At 40.4% G+C, this 17,847-nt stretch overlaps 1 protein-coding gene across 1 annotated transcript in view; it reads left to right on the forward strand.

Moving 5' to 3' along the window:
* LOC146332465 (SH3 and multiple ankyrin repeat domains protein 2-like) overlaps positions 1-17,847 on the forward strand; it is a 318,816-nt gene that overhangs the window by 276,705 nt on the left and 24,264 nt on the right. Inside the window, exons 18-21 of the mRNA XM_084717344.1 lie at positions 6,777-6,912; positions 8,949-9,029; positions 14,588-14,700; positions 15,908-16,013. Coding sequence (XP_084573470.1) covers positions 6,777-6,912; positions 8,949-9,029; positions 14,588-14,700; positions 15,908-16,013 — 436 coding nt within the window. The remainder of the gene's footprint in view (positions 1-6,776; positions 6,913-8,948; positions 9,030-14,587; positions 14,701-15,907; positions 16,014-17,847) is intronic.

Raw genomic sequence — 17,847 nt, forward strand, 5'->3', positions numbered from 1 at the left:
GGTGAATTGTTTCTTTTTTTCTTTCAATTCAATATTATTAATAGTTAAAATGGTAAATGGACTGCATTAATATGGTGCCTATCTGCCTTAATGGACAAAGTGCTTTACATTACACATTACACACGTCTCTTATTCGCACACACAAGGGCACCAGCCTGTCCATCAGGAGCTACGTCGAGTTCAGCGTCTTGGACAAGGACACTTTGACCGATGGACAGATGGACAGATATTTATTGAGGTCTTTACCAGCAAATATGTTTTCTTTCATCTGGAGAACAAGATTTTTAGGTCAGAACAACAAAATACAGTTTTACAAGCCAACAAAGTCCCAGTGAATGACTGCTCAATCTCTCGTCTCTCACAGTAAACATCAACATCACCAACACCAACATCGCTGCCCCTTGTGACGTTATTTTACATGAAGTGTTTTACCAGCGACTCCTGATGCTCTTTAACCTGACATACCAGATGGTTCCTGACACAGAACCATCTGGGAAGCCGTCCATAGGAACTGTTTGGAAAGAGGCGGGTGCATCAGGTGATTGGATGAACCATCTGTCACATCTAACTTAAACGAATCAGACACAAATGGATAGCTTGGAGCATGGCGACACAGATTCTCGCGTGATCTCGCGAATCTGGCTGCCTCACAATTTAAGATGCTTTTATCAACCAGGAAGAAAAAGGATGAGCAAGTTCTGTTGCTCATGTCACTACATCCTGGTACGAAAACACAGAGGGATCATAGCTTCAGCAGCTAACGTGAGCGTTTGGAAGGAGAAAGTCATGGCGTCACTTGACCAACATGACCGTTGTCTAGTCTTTCACTGAATTTCAACAGTTTTCCGACAAACTGCGACTTTCTTGACCTTTAAAAATATCTTTTAAATTGACAGACATCATGTGTGTAATTCATGGGACAGTTCAAGAGGGATTAAAAAAGTATTTGTGTCTCTCAGTTGACTGTTGTTCAGATTTGAGCGTGGTGGTCCAGTGGAAGGGGAGGGATGTGTCAGCAGGACCAGCCATTGTCTTGTGTGTTTCATGTTTGGGATTCAAATGTGGAAGTTTGATGCTGTGATATCAGGTGATGGGAGGATGGTAACCTCTGTGTTTTCTCAAAGATGCTCTTTGGTGACAGGTGGCTGAATATTAGGCCATTTAGTTTAAACCTCCATGTAATGTGCTTTGGCTATACAGATAAGTTATGTTATCTTTTTGCTGTCTCTTCGCTTTTTGCTTTTTCTTGCACATTCTATATCAAACCTGCTTACTCTTTATTTTTCTATTGATGCTGTTTTAACCGACAGTACTTGCCTTAATCTTTGTTCATATTTTTATCACTGTGTCTGGTGTGATGCACCAACATGCCACAGCAGATTCAGTGTAAGTGAAAACCTACTTGGCAATGAAACCATTTCTTATTTCTGATTCTGAGTTTTGAAGTTTAGACGGTCAGCTCTTCCTCAACATTAACAAGATGAAGGAGCTAATCTCTGAAACCTGCAATAAACTCACCTCATCTCATTTCCTCATTTCTATCAGCGGTCAGCCGGTGGAGACAGTGGAGAGTTTCATGTACCTCGGCATCATCCTGGACAATAAAAAGAGCCGTTGCAAATTCATAGAAGACTGACCACAGCACATGACCCCTGCTGGTCCCTCAACCAATGTTTCACCCCCCTCTGGCTGCACATACGGCCTACTAATCTTCAAAAAAAAAACTTGCTTCATGAGAAGCTTTGTGCCGTCAGCTGGCGCTGCTTTAAATAGCCTCAGCACACTATAATTGTGTTTATGTAATGTTCCTATTGTTTATAACTTGTTTTGAATATTTTTTCTGGGTACAGACTGTGAGAACAAATTTCATCTACAGAGAAGATTAAAGACTGAATGGGAATCAGAATCATGTAGTTCACATAAAGCATCTCTGAACTGAAGTCAGCTGAACTCTGCAGTGTTATTATTACAACACAAAGGTGATTTCAAAGTGCTTTACACACTTTATCTGCATTTGTTAAACTTTAAAAAGGTCCATCTAGTAGCTGGATCTGGAGCTTCTCCTCACATCACAGGCTCTTCATTAACAGATGGAGTTGTAATGGAACTGTAGTTAAAATTGTGTGGAAATATTTAAATTTCTGGGCCGCCCTGGTAGCTCAGTTGGTAGAGTGTTTGCCCCATGTGCTGAGTTCTCTGCAGAGACCGTGGGTTTGATTCCGGTCTGCTGCCTGCTGCTCGTAGCTAAAGACTTTATATAGACAAGTTGTGTAGTCTGGCTGACTTTACACTGTGAAACTTTAAAGCAACTAGTTGCAGGTTGCAAGTTGCATGAAACTTTTTAATTTTTTTTCCACTTTACAGTTACAACAGTTATGTTAAGTCTCATGCAACATGATTTAACAGTTCATTTCACTAAATTTAGCGAGCTGGTATCGTTATTTCATGAATAATAACTGTTTTCTGACAGATTATATCAAGTGGGAAATGTCATCATTACTACATATATATCTTTGTAGCTCAGCTTTTTAAGTTTTTACTGTGAAACAAAAAGACAAACAAAATGACAGATATTGAATTGCGACATGATTACTGGGAATGAAGGTTTTTGCATCACAATCTTCATTTTCACTGGAAAATAAAATTAAAATAGTGATGATGTGACATTTGTTGGGGTCTGTACCAAACATGTTGTCTGGAGAACAGTATTTATAGGTCAGGGCATCTCTGCAGCACCACAGTACTTTATTATAATGCTACACACGTTTTACCTTCATCAAAAAACTGCAGCTTCTGTGATTTGAATATTACAGTTTTGATAATATTTCAATTAACTGTGCAGCCTTAGTTTTTATATTATCCTCCTACAAAATGAAAACTGAATGTCTGAGGACAAATCTAAATGTGACACAATGAAAATGTAATAAAATGTGAAGAAATTAATTTAAGAAATAAGTAGAGAGACAGTGAAGATGAATATTCTTCACAGTTTGAGATATGAACTCAACCCCTGAAGATGAATCTGCTCTCAGTTTTTTTTTTCTTCCTTGATCCTTGTAAGACTCGTCTCTCGTCCTTGTGCGGTCTCTCCAAAATCAGTCTTACAACAAATCCAAACAGGATTTTCACTATGATTTTGGCAGAAGAAAATATTTGTGTGTGTGTGTGTGTGTGTGTGTGTGTGTGTGTGTGTGTGTGTGTGTGTGTGTGTGTGTGAGATCACATGAGCGTGTGTGTGTCCATCCTTCAAGCGTAGTTACATAATAGGGTGGAAAGACAGAGCGGATTACATAAGGCTACCCCTATAGTGAACTAGTGTACTTGTCTGAACGTGTGTGTGTTTGTGTGTGTGTGTGTGTGTGTGTGTGTGTGTGTGTGTGTGTGTACTGGAGTGTATCAGCAAGCCTCCGTGTGTGTGATGGAGCACGACAGAGGGAACACGAGGTCACGCTCAAACAGCTGTTGGAGCATTTCTCTCTAATTACCAAAATGTCCGCCCCTCGTGACGCGTTTGTTAGATTAAAACCACGACAGAGGGAGTAAAGTCTTCCTCTCCGTGTGTCTAAATCCCTCCGTCTCCTGACGCTTCACCTCGCCGCTGTCGCTCCGTCGTCCGTCTGCATTCAGCCCTCGGCCGCCATCCATCATCCCGCTCTGTCGCTGCAGGCCGGTCCCTCTTTCATCCCTCCATGTGACCCCTCCTCTGCTGTTTGTCTGGAGGGAGAGAGGAGGGGCGGAGCAGACCGGGGAGGAGATGAGAGGAGCGGCGCAGCAGCACGGCTCATATTAAATTAGACGAGCAGTAATGAGATTAAAAACCATCCACGTGGGCACACATGTACATGTTTGAAAGAGAAAGTATCAAGTGTGTGTGTGTGTTTATCTGCACGGCCAAAAATCTGATACGAGCGTGGGGGTGTGTGGCGTTTTGGGTCCCAGTCACATTCAGATGTTAATACACGAGCTGGTCCTACACACACACACACACACACACACACCCCTCGCCTTTAATTATAACTGGATTGTCACTGAATTTTCTGCAGCAGGATTTTTTTTGGCCACAAACCAACTTGTTCTGATTGTCTTTGAAGACTGGCTGTGAGGGCAGCGGCCGCAGCTCCGTCTCCTGCCGCCAACATGAATACTGCAATTATGAAGATTGGCAGCAGGACAGGAAGAAAGAGCGAACACCCAACCAACCGCCGCCCTATCTGCATATCCACGCTCAGGCTCAAAACTGAATTTTTCTGCCTTTTCCTTGAAGTCTTGTTAGCGACGTGAGACGCTATCTGCAGGATGAATCGAAGGAAGAATCTTCACTGTGAAGATTAAACTGTTAAAGTCAGACTTTTCACCACGAGAGACCAAAAGAAAAAGTGTCCCCAATGACCTGAACTAGTGCTGTCCAACCAGCAGTCCAACAGACATAATCAGCTTATTACCACAATGAAGAAAAGCATCAAAGCTGGAACTATGTTTCTCATTTTTGCTTGAAAAGTGACAAACGATTCATCTGATTAGTTTTCTGTTCATTTCATCTCAATATACATTAGAGCTGCAATGATGAATCAATTATTAATCAACCATTAAATGACTCACCAACTGCTTTGGTAGTCGATTAATCACTTTGAGTCACATTTTAAGGAAAAAAAAGCACAAATTCTCTGGATTGAACTTCTTAAATGTGAATATTTTCTGGTTTCTTTGCTCCTCTTATGACAGTAAACTGAATATCTTTGAGTTGTGGGGAACATTTTAGGACGTCATCTCAAGCATTATTTTTCATATTGATATTCTAGTAGTCAGAGGATATCATCTGGTACAGACACGGGTACTCAGAGACACCAGCAGTATTAATGTCTCCTCCAGTGTTGTTGTCAGTAGGTGATATGAGAAGGGATCCTTCTCCATCCTCTGGTATCAGAGAGAGTTCAGGAGCAGAGAGGTTGTTCAGTTGAACGTGTTTGTCTCGTCTGACTCATTGATCCTGTATCTGACTGAGGTTTGTGACTATTAGAATCTATGGGCCTGAAATATCAGTGGGCTCTGTGCTGTGATAAATCCATGGCGCTGTCCGCGGTGCTGAAGTAGCAGATGGATTACAGCTTTTTCTTTGAGTCCGCACTTTGTCTTAAAAAATAGGGATAGGGATAGTTGACCCAAAAAATGAAAATTCAGTCATTTTCTACTCACCCTCATGCCAACTGACAGTTGGGTTTAGCTTTTTAGTCCACAAAACACTGCTGCAGTTTAACAGGAAAACAGTGTCGCAGAATCTCTCAAACGGAAGTGATTGGTGACCAGTTTTCAAACATAAAAAACAATCAATTCCTCCATACCACTCATCTGGTGTAATCCTAAAGTCTCCTAAAGCCCCAACATGAAGTTCACTTGCGTGCGCACACCATCACATCACACACAAGTTCAGACAGTGTGCACACACATGTGAATGGAGCTCCAAGCTAAAGATCTACAGTGAAGTTTTAGTCTAAAAACATGGTGTAAATGACATCTTTCAAGTCAACTTGGCATGTTGGGGCTTAAGGATCTTGGATTACACCAGACAAGCAGTATGGAGGCATTTTATGTTTTTATTCTGTTGTTTTTTTTACATTTGAAAACCATTCATTTAAATTGGATATTCTGCAACACTGTTTTCCTGTGAAACTCCAGCAGTGTTTTGTGGACTGAAAAACTAAACCTGACCTTCAATCGACATGAAGGTGAGTAGACTTTGGGTGAACTATCCCTTAAATGAGTCAGTTAACGAGTGTTAAAAATAAATAAATGACCAACAGGTTGCTGTTGTTCAGCAGCTCTACATGTATGATGCGACATTTGTCCCGCCCTCCTCCACAGTGATTGGACGGCTGGGTAAAAAGTGACGAGGTCAGCATTTTACCCAAAGTTGAACATTTGTCTACTGTCTGCAATCAGAAGAACGCCGCACTCAGCGCAGAATAGATACGTAGAACCTTGTGCTGCTGCATTTGTAGTGCAGTGTAATAACCCCTTAAGAGCTCTGCTGCTTGGACTGGATTTCTCCAGGTGACATGTCTTTGTTTGGTGATGCTAAAAGCAGGTGGGACATGCAGGGTCAATTTGGGACAGGAAGCAGATGTTTCATGTCTGTTCCATGTTGAAATGAAAGTGAAGTGAAATCTGTTCTGATAGAACCCGTCAGATGATCTTGATGGTGTCAAGTTGTTCCACCCAACAGGTGTAACAAAGCTAAAAGGACAGTGAGTGAGATGTCAATCAAGAAGAAGTCTGACCTGTGTGAGGGGACCAGAGGTGTGCAGGGACACAATGCTCAAATACAGTTAGTAATAATGCATCATTTGTAATTGGGACACTTTTTCATATTGAAGTATAATGTTAGTCCCTCCCTTTTCTCTGTGGTTGGTCAGCTTCTTGCCACATCATGTGTCAGTCACTTTGATGAGTCGACTATCTGGAAATAGCACCAGTCCCAGCATGAAGCCACCACAGGCTTCAAGTGACAGTCTGCTGCACATTCTGCTGCTTTCCACCACTGTTGTTTTCATATTGACATTAAAGTTACAGGTTGTACATTTGGTTCTCAGAGATGGTTTTGTTGCCGCTGTCTTCTGTAAACATTGACAGCAAGTCTGTGTTGTGAAATGCACGATCAAACTCAAAGGAACGGACATTTTTTTTCCTCTGCTGACACCGATTATACACGTCACATTACACAGCAGGCTGAGAAGTTTGTTCCCAGCCATTAATGGCTCTCCTGTTGTGTGTTTTGGCAGGTAAACCAGGAGAATGTGGTGAAGGTGGGCCACAGACAGGTGGTCAACATGATCCGCCAGGGAGGCAACCGGCTCCTGATCAAGGTGGTGACAGTGAGCCGGAATCTGGACCCCGAGGACACCGCACGCAAAAAAGGTACAACAACCTGTAGCAGAGTGAGATATCCCATCAAAAACCTCCGATCTGATATCCAATACCGGCCAAAATCACTGGATCGGACACTGAGGGGAAAAAAGTAGAATCCGATCTGATCCATTAGTCCAGACCTGAGCAAATCATTAATGCTCCTGAGTGTTTGCTGATAGAGAAATATTGTTAAATGAGATATTCTTTTCAGGACATAGAATATCAGCAAATTGCAACATGCAATCCCTCAGACAGACATACATACAATAAAATTTGAATTGTAGTTTTAATTGGTATGACACAACAGGAAAAAAATAATTTAGCAGCCCAGATTATCTTATATTTTTGACATCATGTTGCGTGCTGCGTAAAGAGATGTGTCACAGTAACACAGATGAGCACCATGTGTCATGTGAACAGTAGCGTGAACGTGAGTGAGACCTGTCAGCATCCTGTCATCACATCATCTCTGTGGAGTTATTTTAAACTGAAGCAAGAAAAAAGAAACAGAGCCAAGTGCAATTTATACATATATTGACTTTATTTTAATTTCATTTTCAGTGTTTAAATGATGCTGACCATTTAAAAAATGGGGCTAAAATGTTTGTGTGTGTGAAAAAGTTGAGCTAAAAAGAATGTTTTATTATAAGCTTAGTTGTTTAGGAGATGGAAATACATGATGTCTGATTGGTATTCAAGGTTGCCGTATTGGTATTCGGCATGAAAAAGTGGTATTGAGTCATCCCTGGTAAAAATAACTGATCATGATGTTTGGTGTAATCATACATGGATTAGAAAATAAAATAATATTGAGGAGCTTGAGGCGTGGAGCAGCAGGACACAGCTGTATTACACCCTGTGTGTAATAAAATGGTGTGAAAAACCTTCTGCTGTATGGATGTGCTAACAGTTGTCCCTCCTGTATTAAAATACCAAAGACTGCAGTAAAGCAGCGTGCTGACTGATGATGTGTTATGTAATAAAATCCCTCAGAGGCAGCAAGAAACCTGACTTACTCCATGTTCACAATGCAAACAAAAATAACACGGCACCAGAAGTTGACATGCGCCGCTGCTGAATGTCAGAAGTCAGCTGTGGCTAACAGACTTTGTTAGGTGTTAGAAACCATTAAACGATTCAAAACCCCAAACTGTCACTGTCCAGGATGATAGGAGGCGTTACAACGTTCCAAATTGCGTACTACTCTTTTTACTTTTCATACATACTTCATCATGATATTGCACCTTGAACTTTGACCCTCTTGTGCAGACATCCATTGCAGTCTGTGCTCATTTGACAGCTCAGTCAGTGCGTTGTATCATCCACTGTGCCGACGTTTGTGGGTCAGAATAACCAGAAAAGCATGCATACTGCATACTACTATATAAGAATCTTAGCTCAGAAGATTCAAGAATAAACTGAAATTATCAACAGATTGTGAAGAAATAACTGTATCATAACTGTGTATCATTCTGTAGAGATATCTACTGAAGTTAGCATGCTAACCAGCTAGCCCTGTTTTATAATAGTGCGTCACTTTAGCGTCCGCTCTGCACTCAGCCCAACAACAGCGAGGTGGTTTTCTTGCTGGGTTTGGCTCCTGGCTCCCCAGAGGTGATCACACCAGAACTCCCACTCAGGCCATCAGAGGTGGACGCTGGCTGATGTCTGACCTCCCTTGGACTCCTCTCCTGAACCCACCGTGTCTTCGTCATCCCTGGAGTCAGAGTCCTGGTTGGAGCCACTGTAAATGACCCTGCTACTGTATTCCCTGTGGTCAAACCGGCCTCTGTCAGTCTCTGAGGCTGCTTTTGGGCCTGATCCAGCTGTGTTTACCGAGAGGCTACTGACCCTGGTTCAGCATTCTATCAGCATTCCCACCACCTCTCGCCAGCGGTCTAAAGCGATGTAAACAACAACAGAAGAAGAACAGAAGAGGAAGATATGGTCATTTTAAGCAAACAAAAGCAAAATTCTAGTCTATGAGAAAATATAAAGCCTGTATAAAAGAGAATGACGTGTGTGTATCTGTCTGTGTCCCTCAGCTCCTCCACCACCAAAGAGAGCCCCCACCACAGCCCTGTCTATGCGCTCCAAGTCGATGACCTCTGAACTGGAGGAACTCGGTAAGAACGTCCTGGTTCGACTTGAACCCACGATGTCATTAGAAGTCTGAGTCTAACAACACTTCTCTTCTCTGTTCCTCTTTCTTATCTCATTGATTGTTTAATCTCTCAATAGTGGATAAAGGTAAGCAGTTAATGCTGCATAACCTTTTGCCATCCATTTCGCTTAACTGCAACATCCATCGGCTCCCACCGGCTGAATGAAGCTTTTGTTCCGGCTAATGCAATTTAAGTTCCCATCATTTGATTATTTTGTTTTAATTTGACTCTTAGATAAAGAAGTTTTGTTCTTTTTTTTTTTTGCTTTTCCTCTGTCCTCATCTCCTGTCCTCCTTTGCCATTATGCATGAAGGACTCTTGCTTCTAAAGACCCACACACCCATGAGCTGTCGCTGTGGCTACAAGGCGCAAATAAGTCGATAATATAACATTAGTGTGAAAGACTCATCTCTGTTTTTTCTCGCGTCTTTTATGTGTGTGATGAGGAGCACTTCAGAGGATCCTCTGTGTGTTGCGTTAAAAGTGCTGTGCCGTCCTAATGCCTCCTGACAGAGAGGGCAGTCAGCGTTTCTGAGACACATGAGCACAAAGAGACACATAGGTGCTGAACAGTCCTGAGAGAGGAAGGAAGGATAGCGAGAGAGGGGACAGGAGGCATGAGGCAGCATGGAAGGGAGGAAGTATGTGAGATAGAAAGGAAAATTCCCCCTGAAGGTTCATTTTTCACTTTGTAAACACGTATCGATTTATTATGAAGTTATTTAATATGCTAAAGTTGTAATCCTTGAGAGCCCTGGCTGATTTTGGCAACATCCACGGTTGCCATAGTAACAGCAAGTGCAGTTTAATACTACAGCCAACTCTCTTGAGCAGCTACTTCAGAAGTCAAAAATACAACAGAAGTGAAACTGAAACTATCTGTTTACAGTGCAGTCAAACGGACTTGCTCAAAAAAGAGTCAGTCAATAATAATTTCAGGTTTGATCAGAACAGCAGGACGCAACAAAAAGATCTGGTTACCTGGCTGAGAATATTGGAGGGCTGCAGCTCTTCATCTAACCGATCACTGTGGCTGCCCCTCATCTTCCATTACTCATTTGCAATAATTAAAAATGTTTGGTAAAAATGTCCAAAATGACTGCGGTCTGGAGGTGGAAAACAGTCACGTGGCGTTTCTTTGTGGCTGCTTCACAATTAAAACCACCTCATGTTCCAACAGTTAAATGTTCTGAGTGTGAGGAAGCAGCAGTGGAATCTTCCCGATGCTCTTGGTCAGAGATACAGCAGGATATGAATACTATAATATTTTCAAGATAATCTTGTAGTTCATGTGTTTAATTTTTTTAATATTTGAAATGAAACAAACCCATGGTCATATTTGTTTGTCATGTCCTGCAGACTGGAAGTGGAGTGGAGTTATATTGACTGAAAAGGGAGCTTAAACTTTATTTTTTGCTATTGCATTTATAATAAAGATTTAGATGTTATAATAAAAGCTTTGAGAGTGTGGAAAAATTTTGGCTTAGGTACGTTGAAAGTGCTTGAATTTTCCTCTTAATAAGATACCCTGTAAAGGGTTTGTTCAACTAGACGTAGTTCATCATGAGATAAAATTGGACTGGATTATTTGCATATATCATTTTCCTGCAAAGCCCTCATGCTTACAGTGGAAATCTGACTCTACTGTGGAAATAGTGGATCAATTTGTTTGTATTAGCTAACATTAGCCACAATAAGCTACTGGTCATACCAGACCGAGTAGCAAAATCCTTCAGATAATTTGAACTGAACAACAGAGCATTTTGTTGCTTTTTCAACTTTTCATCAGTAAGAGGAAGACAGTTTTCATTCCTCTTTCAAATTTTACAAAGGCTACGTTTAAAGCCACGTTGTGAATCTTCATCGTGTAAAACTTTACACGATGAAGATTCACTGGTTTAAATTAAATTAAATTAATTAAGTATAAGTTGGAAACATTTGAGTTTTGAACAACAAGCAACGTACAGCTCAGGCTGTGAGAACTTTTTATGGACACTTCTCTCTATGTTGTATTAATATATAGTTTGAATGGTTAATAAAGAATAAAAAAAGATGAATCAATCATAGCACCATCATTAGTTGCAGCTTGATTAGTGCAGTACACAGTTCTGGATCAATCATCAGTAATTGCAGCTTTGTGGCCTGTGTCAAAGGTGTGCAGAGAGCAGGCAGAGAGATGAAAGGTGAATGAATAAATAAATGACAGGAGAGGGAGTCCACTCATATTGCAGAAAAATGCTGACAGAAAAAACTCCTCTGGTCAGCATGATTTTTATAGAGCTGCTTATTTGACACATTCTGCATTTCATTCTTTACTTTATGCATTTATAGTAGTGTTAGTATTGCGTGGTGGTGTTGTTAGGTCTAAAGTGCATTAGTGCTTCAAGTTAAATTATGGGATGCACACAACATATGCGTTAGCTGCAGAAGGACAAATTTATATGGATGAAAAGGCACTTTTTGCACATTTTTTTGCAGCTATAAAATATGCTGATATTCTCCAACTCATTTTGGCTGATTGCTGGTGCCAGTGCATATTTTTCCACCTTAGTTGTAGAGAACATAAACTATTAGTCCATTAATTGATTATATAATTATAATCGATTCATCTTTTTATCAATTTTTCAAGCAAAAATGTCAAACATTTGATGGTTCCAGCTTCTTAAATGTGAGGATTTGCTGCTTTTGTCTTTTATGACCGTAAATGAGAAGTGTTTGGGTTTTGGACTGTTTGTTGGACAAAAGAACAGTTTTGAAGAATCACCTTGGGCTCTGGAAAATAATGATGAGCATTTGTCACTTTCGTTTTTTTGGCATTTGACCAATCCTGAAAATAATTAGCAGATTAATCAATAATGAAAATAATTGTAAACTACTGGTGACAGGTTTTTTCACTGGTCACAGGACTAATTTCCATTGTGGCCCTTGTTGTAATTAGATAGCATTATTTTTATTGTCAATTAATCTGTTGATCATTTTCTCAATTAACTGACACAATGTTGTCAGTTGAAAAAAACAAAAAACAAAACGTGGAGCACACGGATGTATGTACACACAATCACACACAATCACACACAATCTCACACAATCTCACACAATCTCACAGCGTCCTTTGGGCCTATTTTTTTTAAGTAATTTCCATTAGTGATCAGTCTGTTAAGCATTTTCTCAGTTAATCACTTAGTTGTATGGTCCACAATAGGTGAAAAATATTGATCCGTGTTTCAGAAAAGTCCAAGATGATGTCCTCAAATGAAGTCAAAGATATTCAGTTTACTCTCACAGAGAAGCAGTAGAGAAACCAGAAAATACTCACATTTAAGAAGCTGAAATCAGAGAAGTTGATTTTTTTCTTAAAAATGACTCAAAGTGATTATTAAAATAGTTGTTTATTAATTAATTATCAATAAATTATCAATTCATTGATTAGTTGTTGCAGCTCTAATATACTTGTGCATAAAAATAATAAAATATGGCTTTAGCTGCATAAAAGCAAATTCAACATCAATATATTCAAAATACAACATGACAGATGCTGAGCAATCACTGCAAAAAGCAACTCTGCTGTCTGTTTTTGACACGTTAGAAAAACTCCACACTGCAGACAAACTCGTGTAATTCAAGCGTTGTTTTATCAGCCTGTCATATCGGCAGAAATATTCATTTCAGGCCGATACTGATATTTTAAAGCCTGTATTAAGGGAATGTCGATGACATGCCGATGTTATCATAGATCCCTACACGAGTAAATTTTGTTCATCTTGGGAGAAGGATTGAGTCTGTTTTTGTGCTTTAAAGACTCAGAAATCTCTTTCTGTCGCCCCTTTAAGCAACTCTAAGGAAAAAGAAAGGTGGTAAGTTACAGTAGGCATGTTTAAATCTGATCCAGTATTTCCAATGATTGGTTTATGTCACGTACCTTCCCCCCCCCCCCCCCCCCCACTGTGATTAACTGGCACTGTTGTTACATGTTGACGATTTATTTTAATATTTCTAGAAGAATTTTATTTGACTTTCAGTGCAACCAAACAGTGTTGCCTGTAGCGTATTTGCATGATTTTACAATGTGTTTTTGCAGACAGCAGTAACGTGTTCTAAATGTTGTTGGTGCATGGTTTAATGTTGTAGTGATGTAGAATAGAAAGATGTTTGTTCACAACCACAGATTATTGTTTCTTCTTCTTTTTGGCAGTTTAGATGTTGCACCATGTGGATGCTGAGTCGTCCCATTATTCACTTTTGATTAAAAGATGTAGTCCACCTCAGAGTGCCTCCTAAACCCCTCACACAGGCATTTACAGGAGCGAGCCCACAGTATTTACTTTCTGGAGGAATTTCAAGCTTCAGATGCAAAACGAACATAGCAACAGACCTTTAATGAGGAATTACAGAACATTTTGTGTATCTTTGTGTGTATGTGTGTGTTTGTGCATATGTAAGAATGCAAAACAAAACACTGTTTGCTGCAAGTCAATGTTTGTTCAGTTTACCTGACCTAAAAACGTTTGCTGTCATGTCTCTTCTCTTCATGTGTGCCTCTTTTTTCCCTCTTGTGTTGCAGGCTTGTGTGTGTCACTCTGTGTGTGTGTGTGTGTGAGAGAGAGAGAGAGGAGGGGGAGGTTTATTCCAGGAAATGTTTCACTCACAGATAGGTTTCCAGGGCAACTGTGTTGCATGTTGTCTGATATGCTGTAGCTGCAATCCAGTTGGGAGGCAGATCGGAGTGAGAGGAAATGTGCATTTTTATCTGTTCTGTGTGTGTTTTGTGTGTTTGTGTTTTAGCTCTAACTGTAGTTAAGGTCATTGACGCTCCTTTCCTCCACTTTCCTCCCCTCCCCACCTCTCCCTTTTCCCACTCCTCTCCTCTGTGTGTAGATGCGCAGAAGAAGAGGATTGTATTCCAAGTCACTCTAAGTAATCACTCCCCCCTAATGCATGGAAGCTTTCTACATCCTAACAGAGCTAGTCAGGGAGGTGACACAGTCAGGAGGCTAGATGAGGGCTAGCATGTAGCTTCTCTGAGCGAAACCCTTCAGGTGGACTCTATCTGATGGCATCATCACACACCAGAGGGAAGTTCAGTTCTGCCAAATTTGCCGTTGACACCTTTCCCACATCGCAGGCTCAAAAAAGATAAGAGTGAGAAAGCAAACGGCAAACTTGACAGACTTCACATTCATTGCTCATTTTTACATTTTTAATGAGAGAACAACCCTGAGAGTTGGATGATGCTGCTGAGTCGGCTGTTTGGAAAGAGCTTGCACGGCTTGCAAGGCTGGACACACCCGACACATTTCATCAAAGTCCCCCTGTGCCCAACCCCTCCCCACACACAAACTATTTGTTTCAGTGTTTTTTTGTTTCAGTTTCATCTGCAGTTCAGTGTGGACACACAGGGGAGAGTCACTGTGAATGATTAGCTTGCATTTGGCCCATAAGAACTGTACTAAGGCTTTGCAAGTGAAGTCATGCCCCAACGTCGTTTTTGTCGCTCATTTCGGCCTCGTCTTGTCTTGCAGACAAAGTTGAAGAGATGACACACGCCCAGAAGACGTCGCCTGTCGATATGAAGATCGCCACAATCAAACCACGCCCATCCAGTCGCTGTTTGGTTACGCAAGCTGATATGAATGTGAGTGAGCAGAACTCAATTGACAGTGAAAAATATGTGGAATGGTGGAACACATTTAAATCACGGTTAAAAGAGACCTGTTATGCTTTCCCTTATTTTCTAATTTCTAATTCCTATAAGACAAGAGCTTTGGTTTCAGCCTGCTCTGAATGCAAGCTTTCCAACATTTATTTTTCTGTGTGGTCGTCTGCTCTGAGCATAGCACACCCACAAAGTACAAGGACATGTCCATCCACACACTCAGTTTATCGTTTTGTACCGAGGTGCTTTACTACGTCTCTGACCAGGACTCTGTAATATTTTATGGAGAAAATAATCTCTGGTTTTCCATCTGACATCCTCTGGCTGCTCTGCCTCAACTTTTTGTGATTTACGGAGGAGACAGATGGTTTTACTTCTTTCAAAAGTAACAGCTAACTGCTGCTAACTGTAGTTGCTGTTACCTAGTTACCTCAGTTAGCTGTGCAGCGAGTGGTCCTATGAGTTGACTCAGCTTGGATTCAGAGCTTGCAAAACCAGGAGTGTTGGAGGTTACATCACTAGGATGACCACCAGGGTGAGGAGGTCTTCAGGCCCAGGCTGGCGGGAAGGGAGCAAATTTGCTAAGTGCAGCTACAGTTAGCAGTAGTTATCAGTTACTTCAGCAATAAGTCAAGCTATTTGTTCAACAAAAACTCCATAAATCACAGAGAGTTCAGGTAGAGAAGCCAGAGGATATCAGAGGGAAAACCAGAAAATATTTTTTGTCCTTAGTAAATTTGTTCCTGTCCTGCCAGCCCGTGCCTGAAAACCTCCTCCTCCCTGTATTAATGCGAGTGGTGTAAAGTTAAGTTGTTTTTGTAACTTTGCTGTCATATGCTGCCAAACTGCCCTAGTGGAGTCCTGGAATAAAAATATAGAACTGTAAATGAGCGTATTAGGTCCCCTTTAAATAATTAGTTTTTAAAAAATTTGATTCATTACACAGAGTATACAACAGTCAGTGTTTATGGGTGTATTTGTGTGCCACCTCCACAAATCTAGTCCTTCCTCCTACAACCTCCTACAATTCTATGAATTTTATACAGTCATACAGTTCGTTTTATAGCTTATTTTAATGATAGATATTTGAAACTAAATGTTGTTAGTGTTGCTCTCCACAGCCAGCAGAGAGCCAATTAAAGATGTTTGTCTCTGGGTGTATCATTAACAACATTCTGGTTTGCAGTCCATGTATCACGACCGCCAGGGAGTAGCAGTGGTGCCACCCACTGTGCCAGGGGCCTTCCTGGGGGTGCCTGAGAAGGGCACCATGAAAAAGCAAAAGTCCATAGGTATGAATCCGTCAGTGTGTGTGTTTCTGTGTGTGTCAGTGTGTGTCAGCTTGAGTTGTGAACTGCACGTCCAGTAGCCTACCTTGTGCTTTTAGCTTGTCGTAATATTCTGTTAATGCTCAGAGGACTTGCTCTGTGTGCTCAAGCAATATTAAAGCTAATTATAGATAAATTAGAATGATCCAGTCAGCAAAGTGTGCTTTCAGGCGATAATATTGGAGGTCATTAAGCATATGCTGAAACCTCATTCTCACTGCCGAACTAGAGGGACGTCATGCAGGCTAATGTTACTCACAGCTCTTTTGATTTGCAATGCCATCATTATTATGACAAAAAATTGATGCCTTTTTCACAATAACTGCAATGGAAGCACTTTTAGCATGTTCTGCTTTGATGACACTCTGGGAAAATGTGACACATGGGAAATGCTCTCCTCTGAGAATTAGGAGTGTCACTCATTGACTAAGTGCCCCTGAGCAAGATGCTTCCTCACCCCAACTTTCAGTTAAAAAAAACAAGCGTCCTCTGCAAACCTTTCCTGGTTAGATGAATTCCTGAATGCCAGCTACAAGCTAAATAGCCATCTATCCACCTCTAAATACATAGATACTTCTAGAGGGCTGCTTTACATCTGAATGCCTCTCCATGTCTGAGCAACAAAATATGCACTGCAAGCCATTTTGAACCTTTAACTGACAATTTTATCCAACACTTTTTAATGTGCACTGCTCTACAATTACTCCATGGCTACCAGGGCAGCTGCTGGTCATCTTGGTGCCCTAATCATAATTGCTTTGTGGTGGCCAAAAAAGCAAATATTTGATTGTTTAGTCTTGATAAAACATAATAGATCACAATAGATCAATTTGAAAACCTATATGATGAAGCAGTTATGTATAGCTTGTATTGCCTACAGTGGTCTAATGGTGCCTGTTGTAATTATACGTCATCTTAAGTACTACATACATACATACATACATACATACATACATACATACTAAATGGTGGATGATATTCGTGCTTTTTTTATTATTTTAAAAGGTCATGGTAAGTTATATAAAAAATATAGATAATCTGTAGATATTAACAACAATTTATCCCAAAAGCAGTATCTCAAAATAATGACGTACATAACCAAGTATTTCAGAATAATAAATATCTCAAAATATTGAGTTATTATCTCAAAATCAAGGGAAATTTTATGCAAATTATAAGTAATGGCTTAGTATATAAGTCCTTTTGGGAAGGTTTCTCATTATTCTGCGATATAACCCAAAAATTTCATTATTATTATTAAATGACTCATTATGATGACTCACAGGATCTTCTTCTTTTTTTTTTGAAATTGGCTTCTACAGATACAGACAATTCAGAAACAAGTGTATAACAGATCTGTGTCTTACTGCCAACAGAGACTCCAGTCTGCAGTGTTTTTCATACACTTCACTTATATACCATTGAATTGTAGAGGAACATTAGGCTTTGTGATCTAAGAAAGTTTGACACTTTTGTCCATACTCACATGTTCTATCTGCTGCGAATTAATCAATTGATATATAGTTTATAATTTATGGTTAGGCTGTTTTGGTGCCCCCTACACCACTGTCAGCACCCTGTGCAGAGCATATGATGTACGTATACACAGCAACGGCATTGATAGAAATAGATAAATACATTTTAATTCAGCACTCAGCCTTTTGTATAAATGCTTATTCTTGTCCTTATTTCCATTTCCAAGAATTATGTTGGTTCTGTTGGGTAATTGGTCAAAATAACTCCCCAGAAAAGTCCCACGTGGTGCAGAAAATATCTCATAGTTTGCTATTTTTATCTA

This window comes from Lutjanus erythropterus, chromosome 1, assembly GCF_056507025.1.
Source record: "Lutjanus erythropterus isolate fLutEry1 chromosome 1, fLutEry1.hap2, whole genome shotgun sequence".
NCBI lineage: Eukaryota > Metazoa > Chordata > Actinopteri > Lutjaniformes > Lutjanidae > Lutjanus > Lutjanus erythropterus.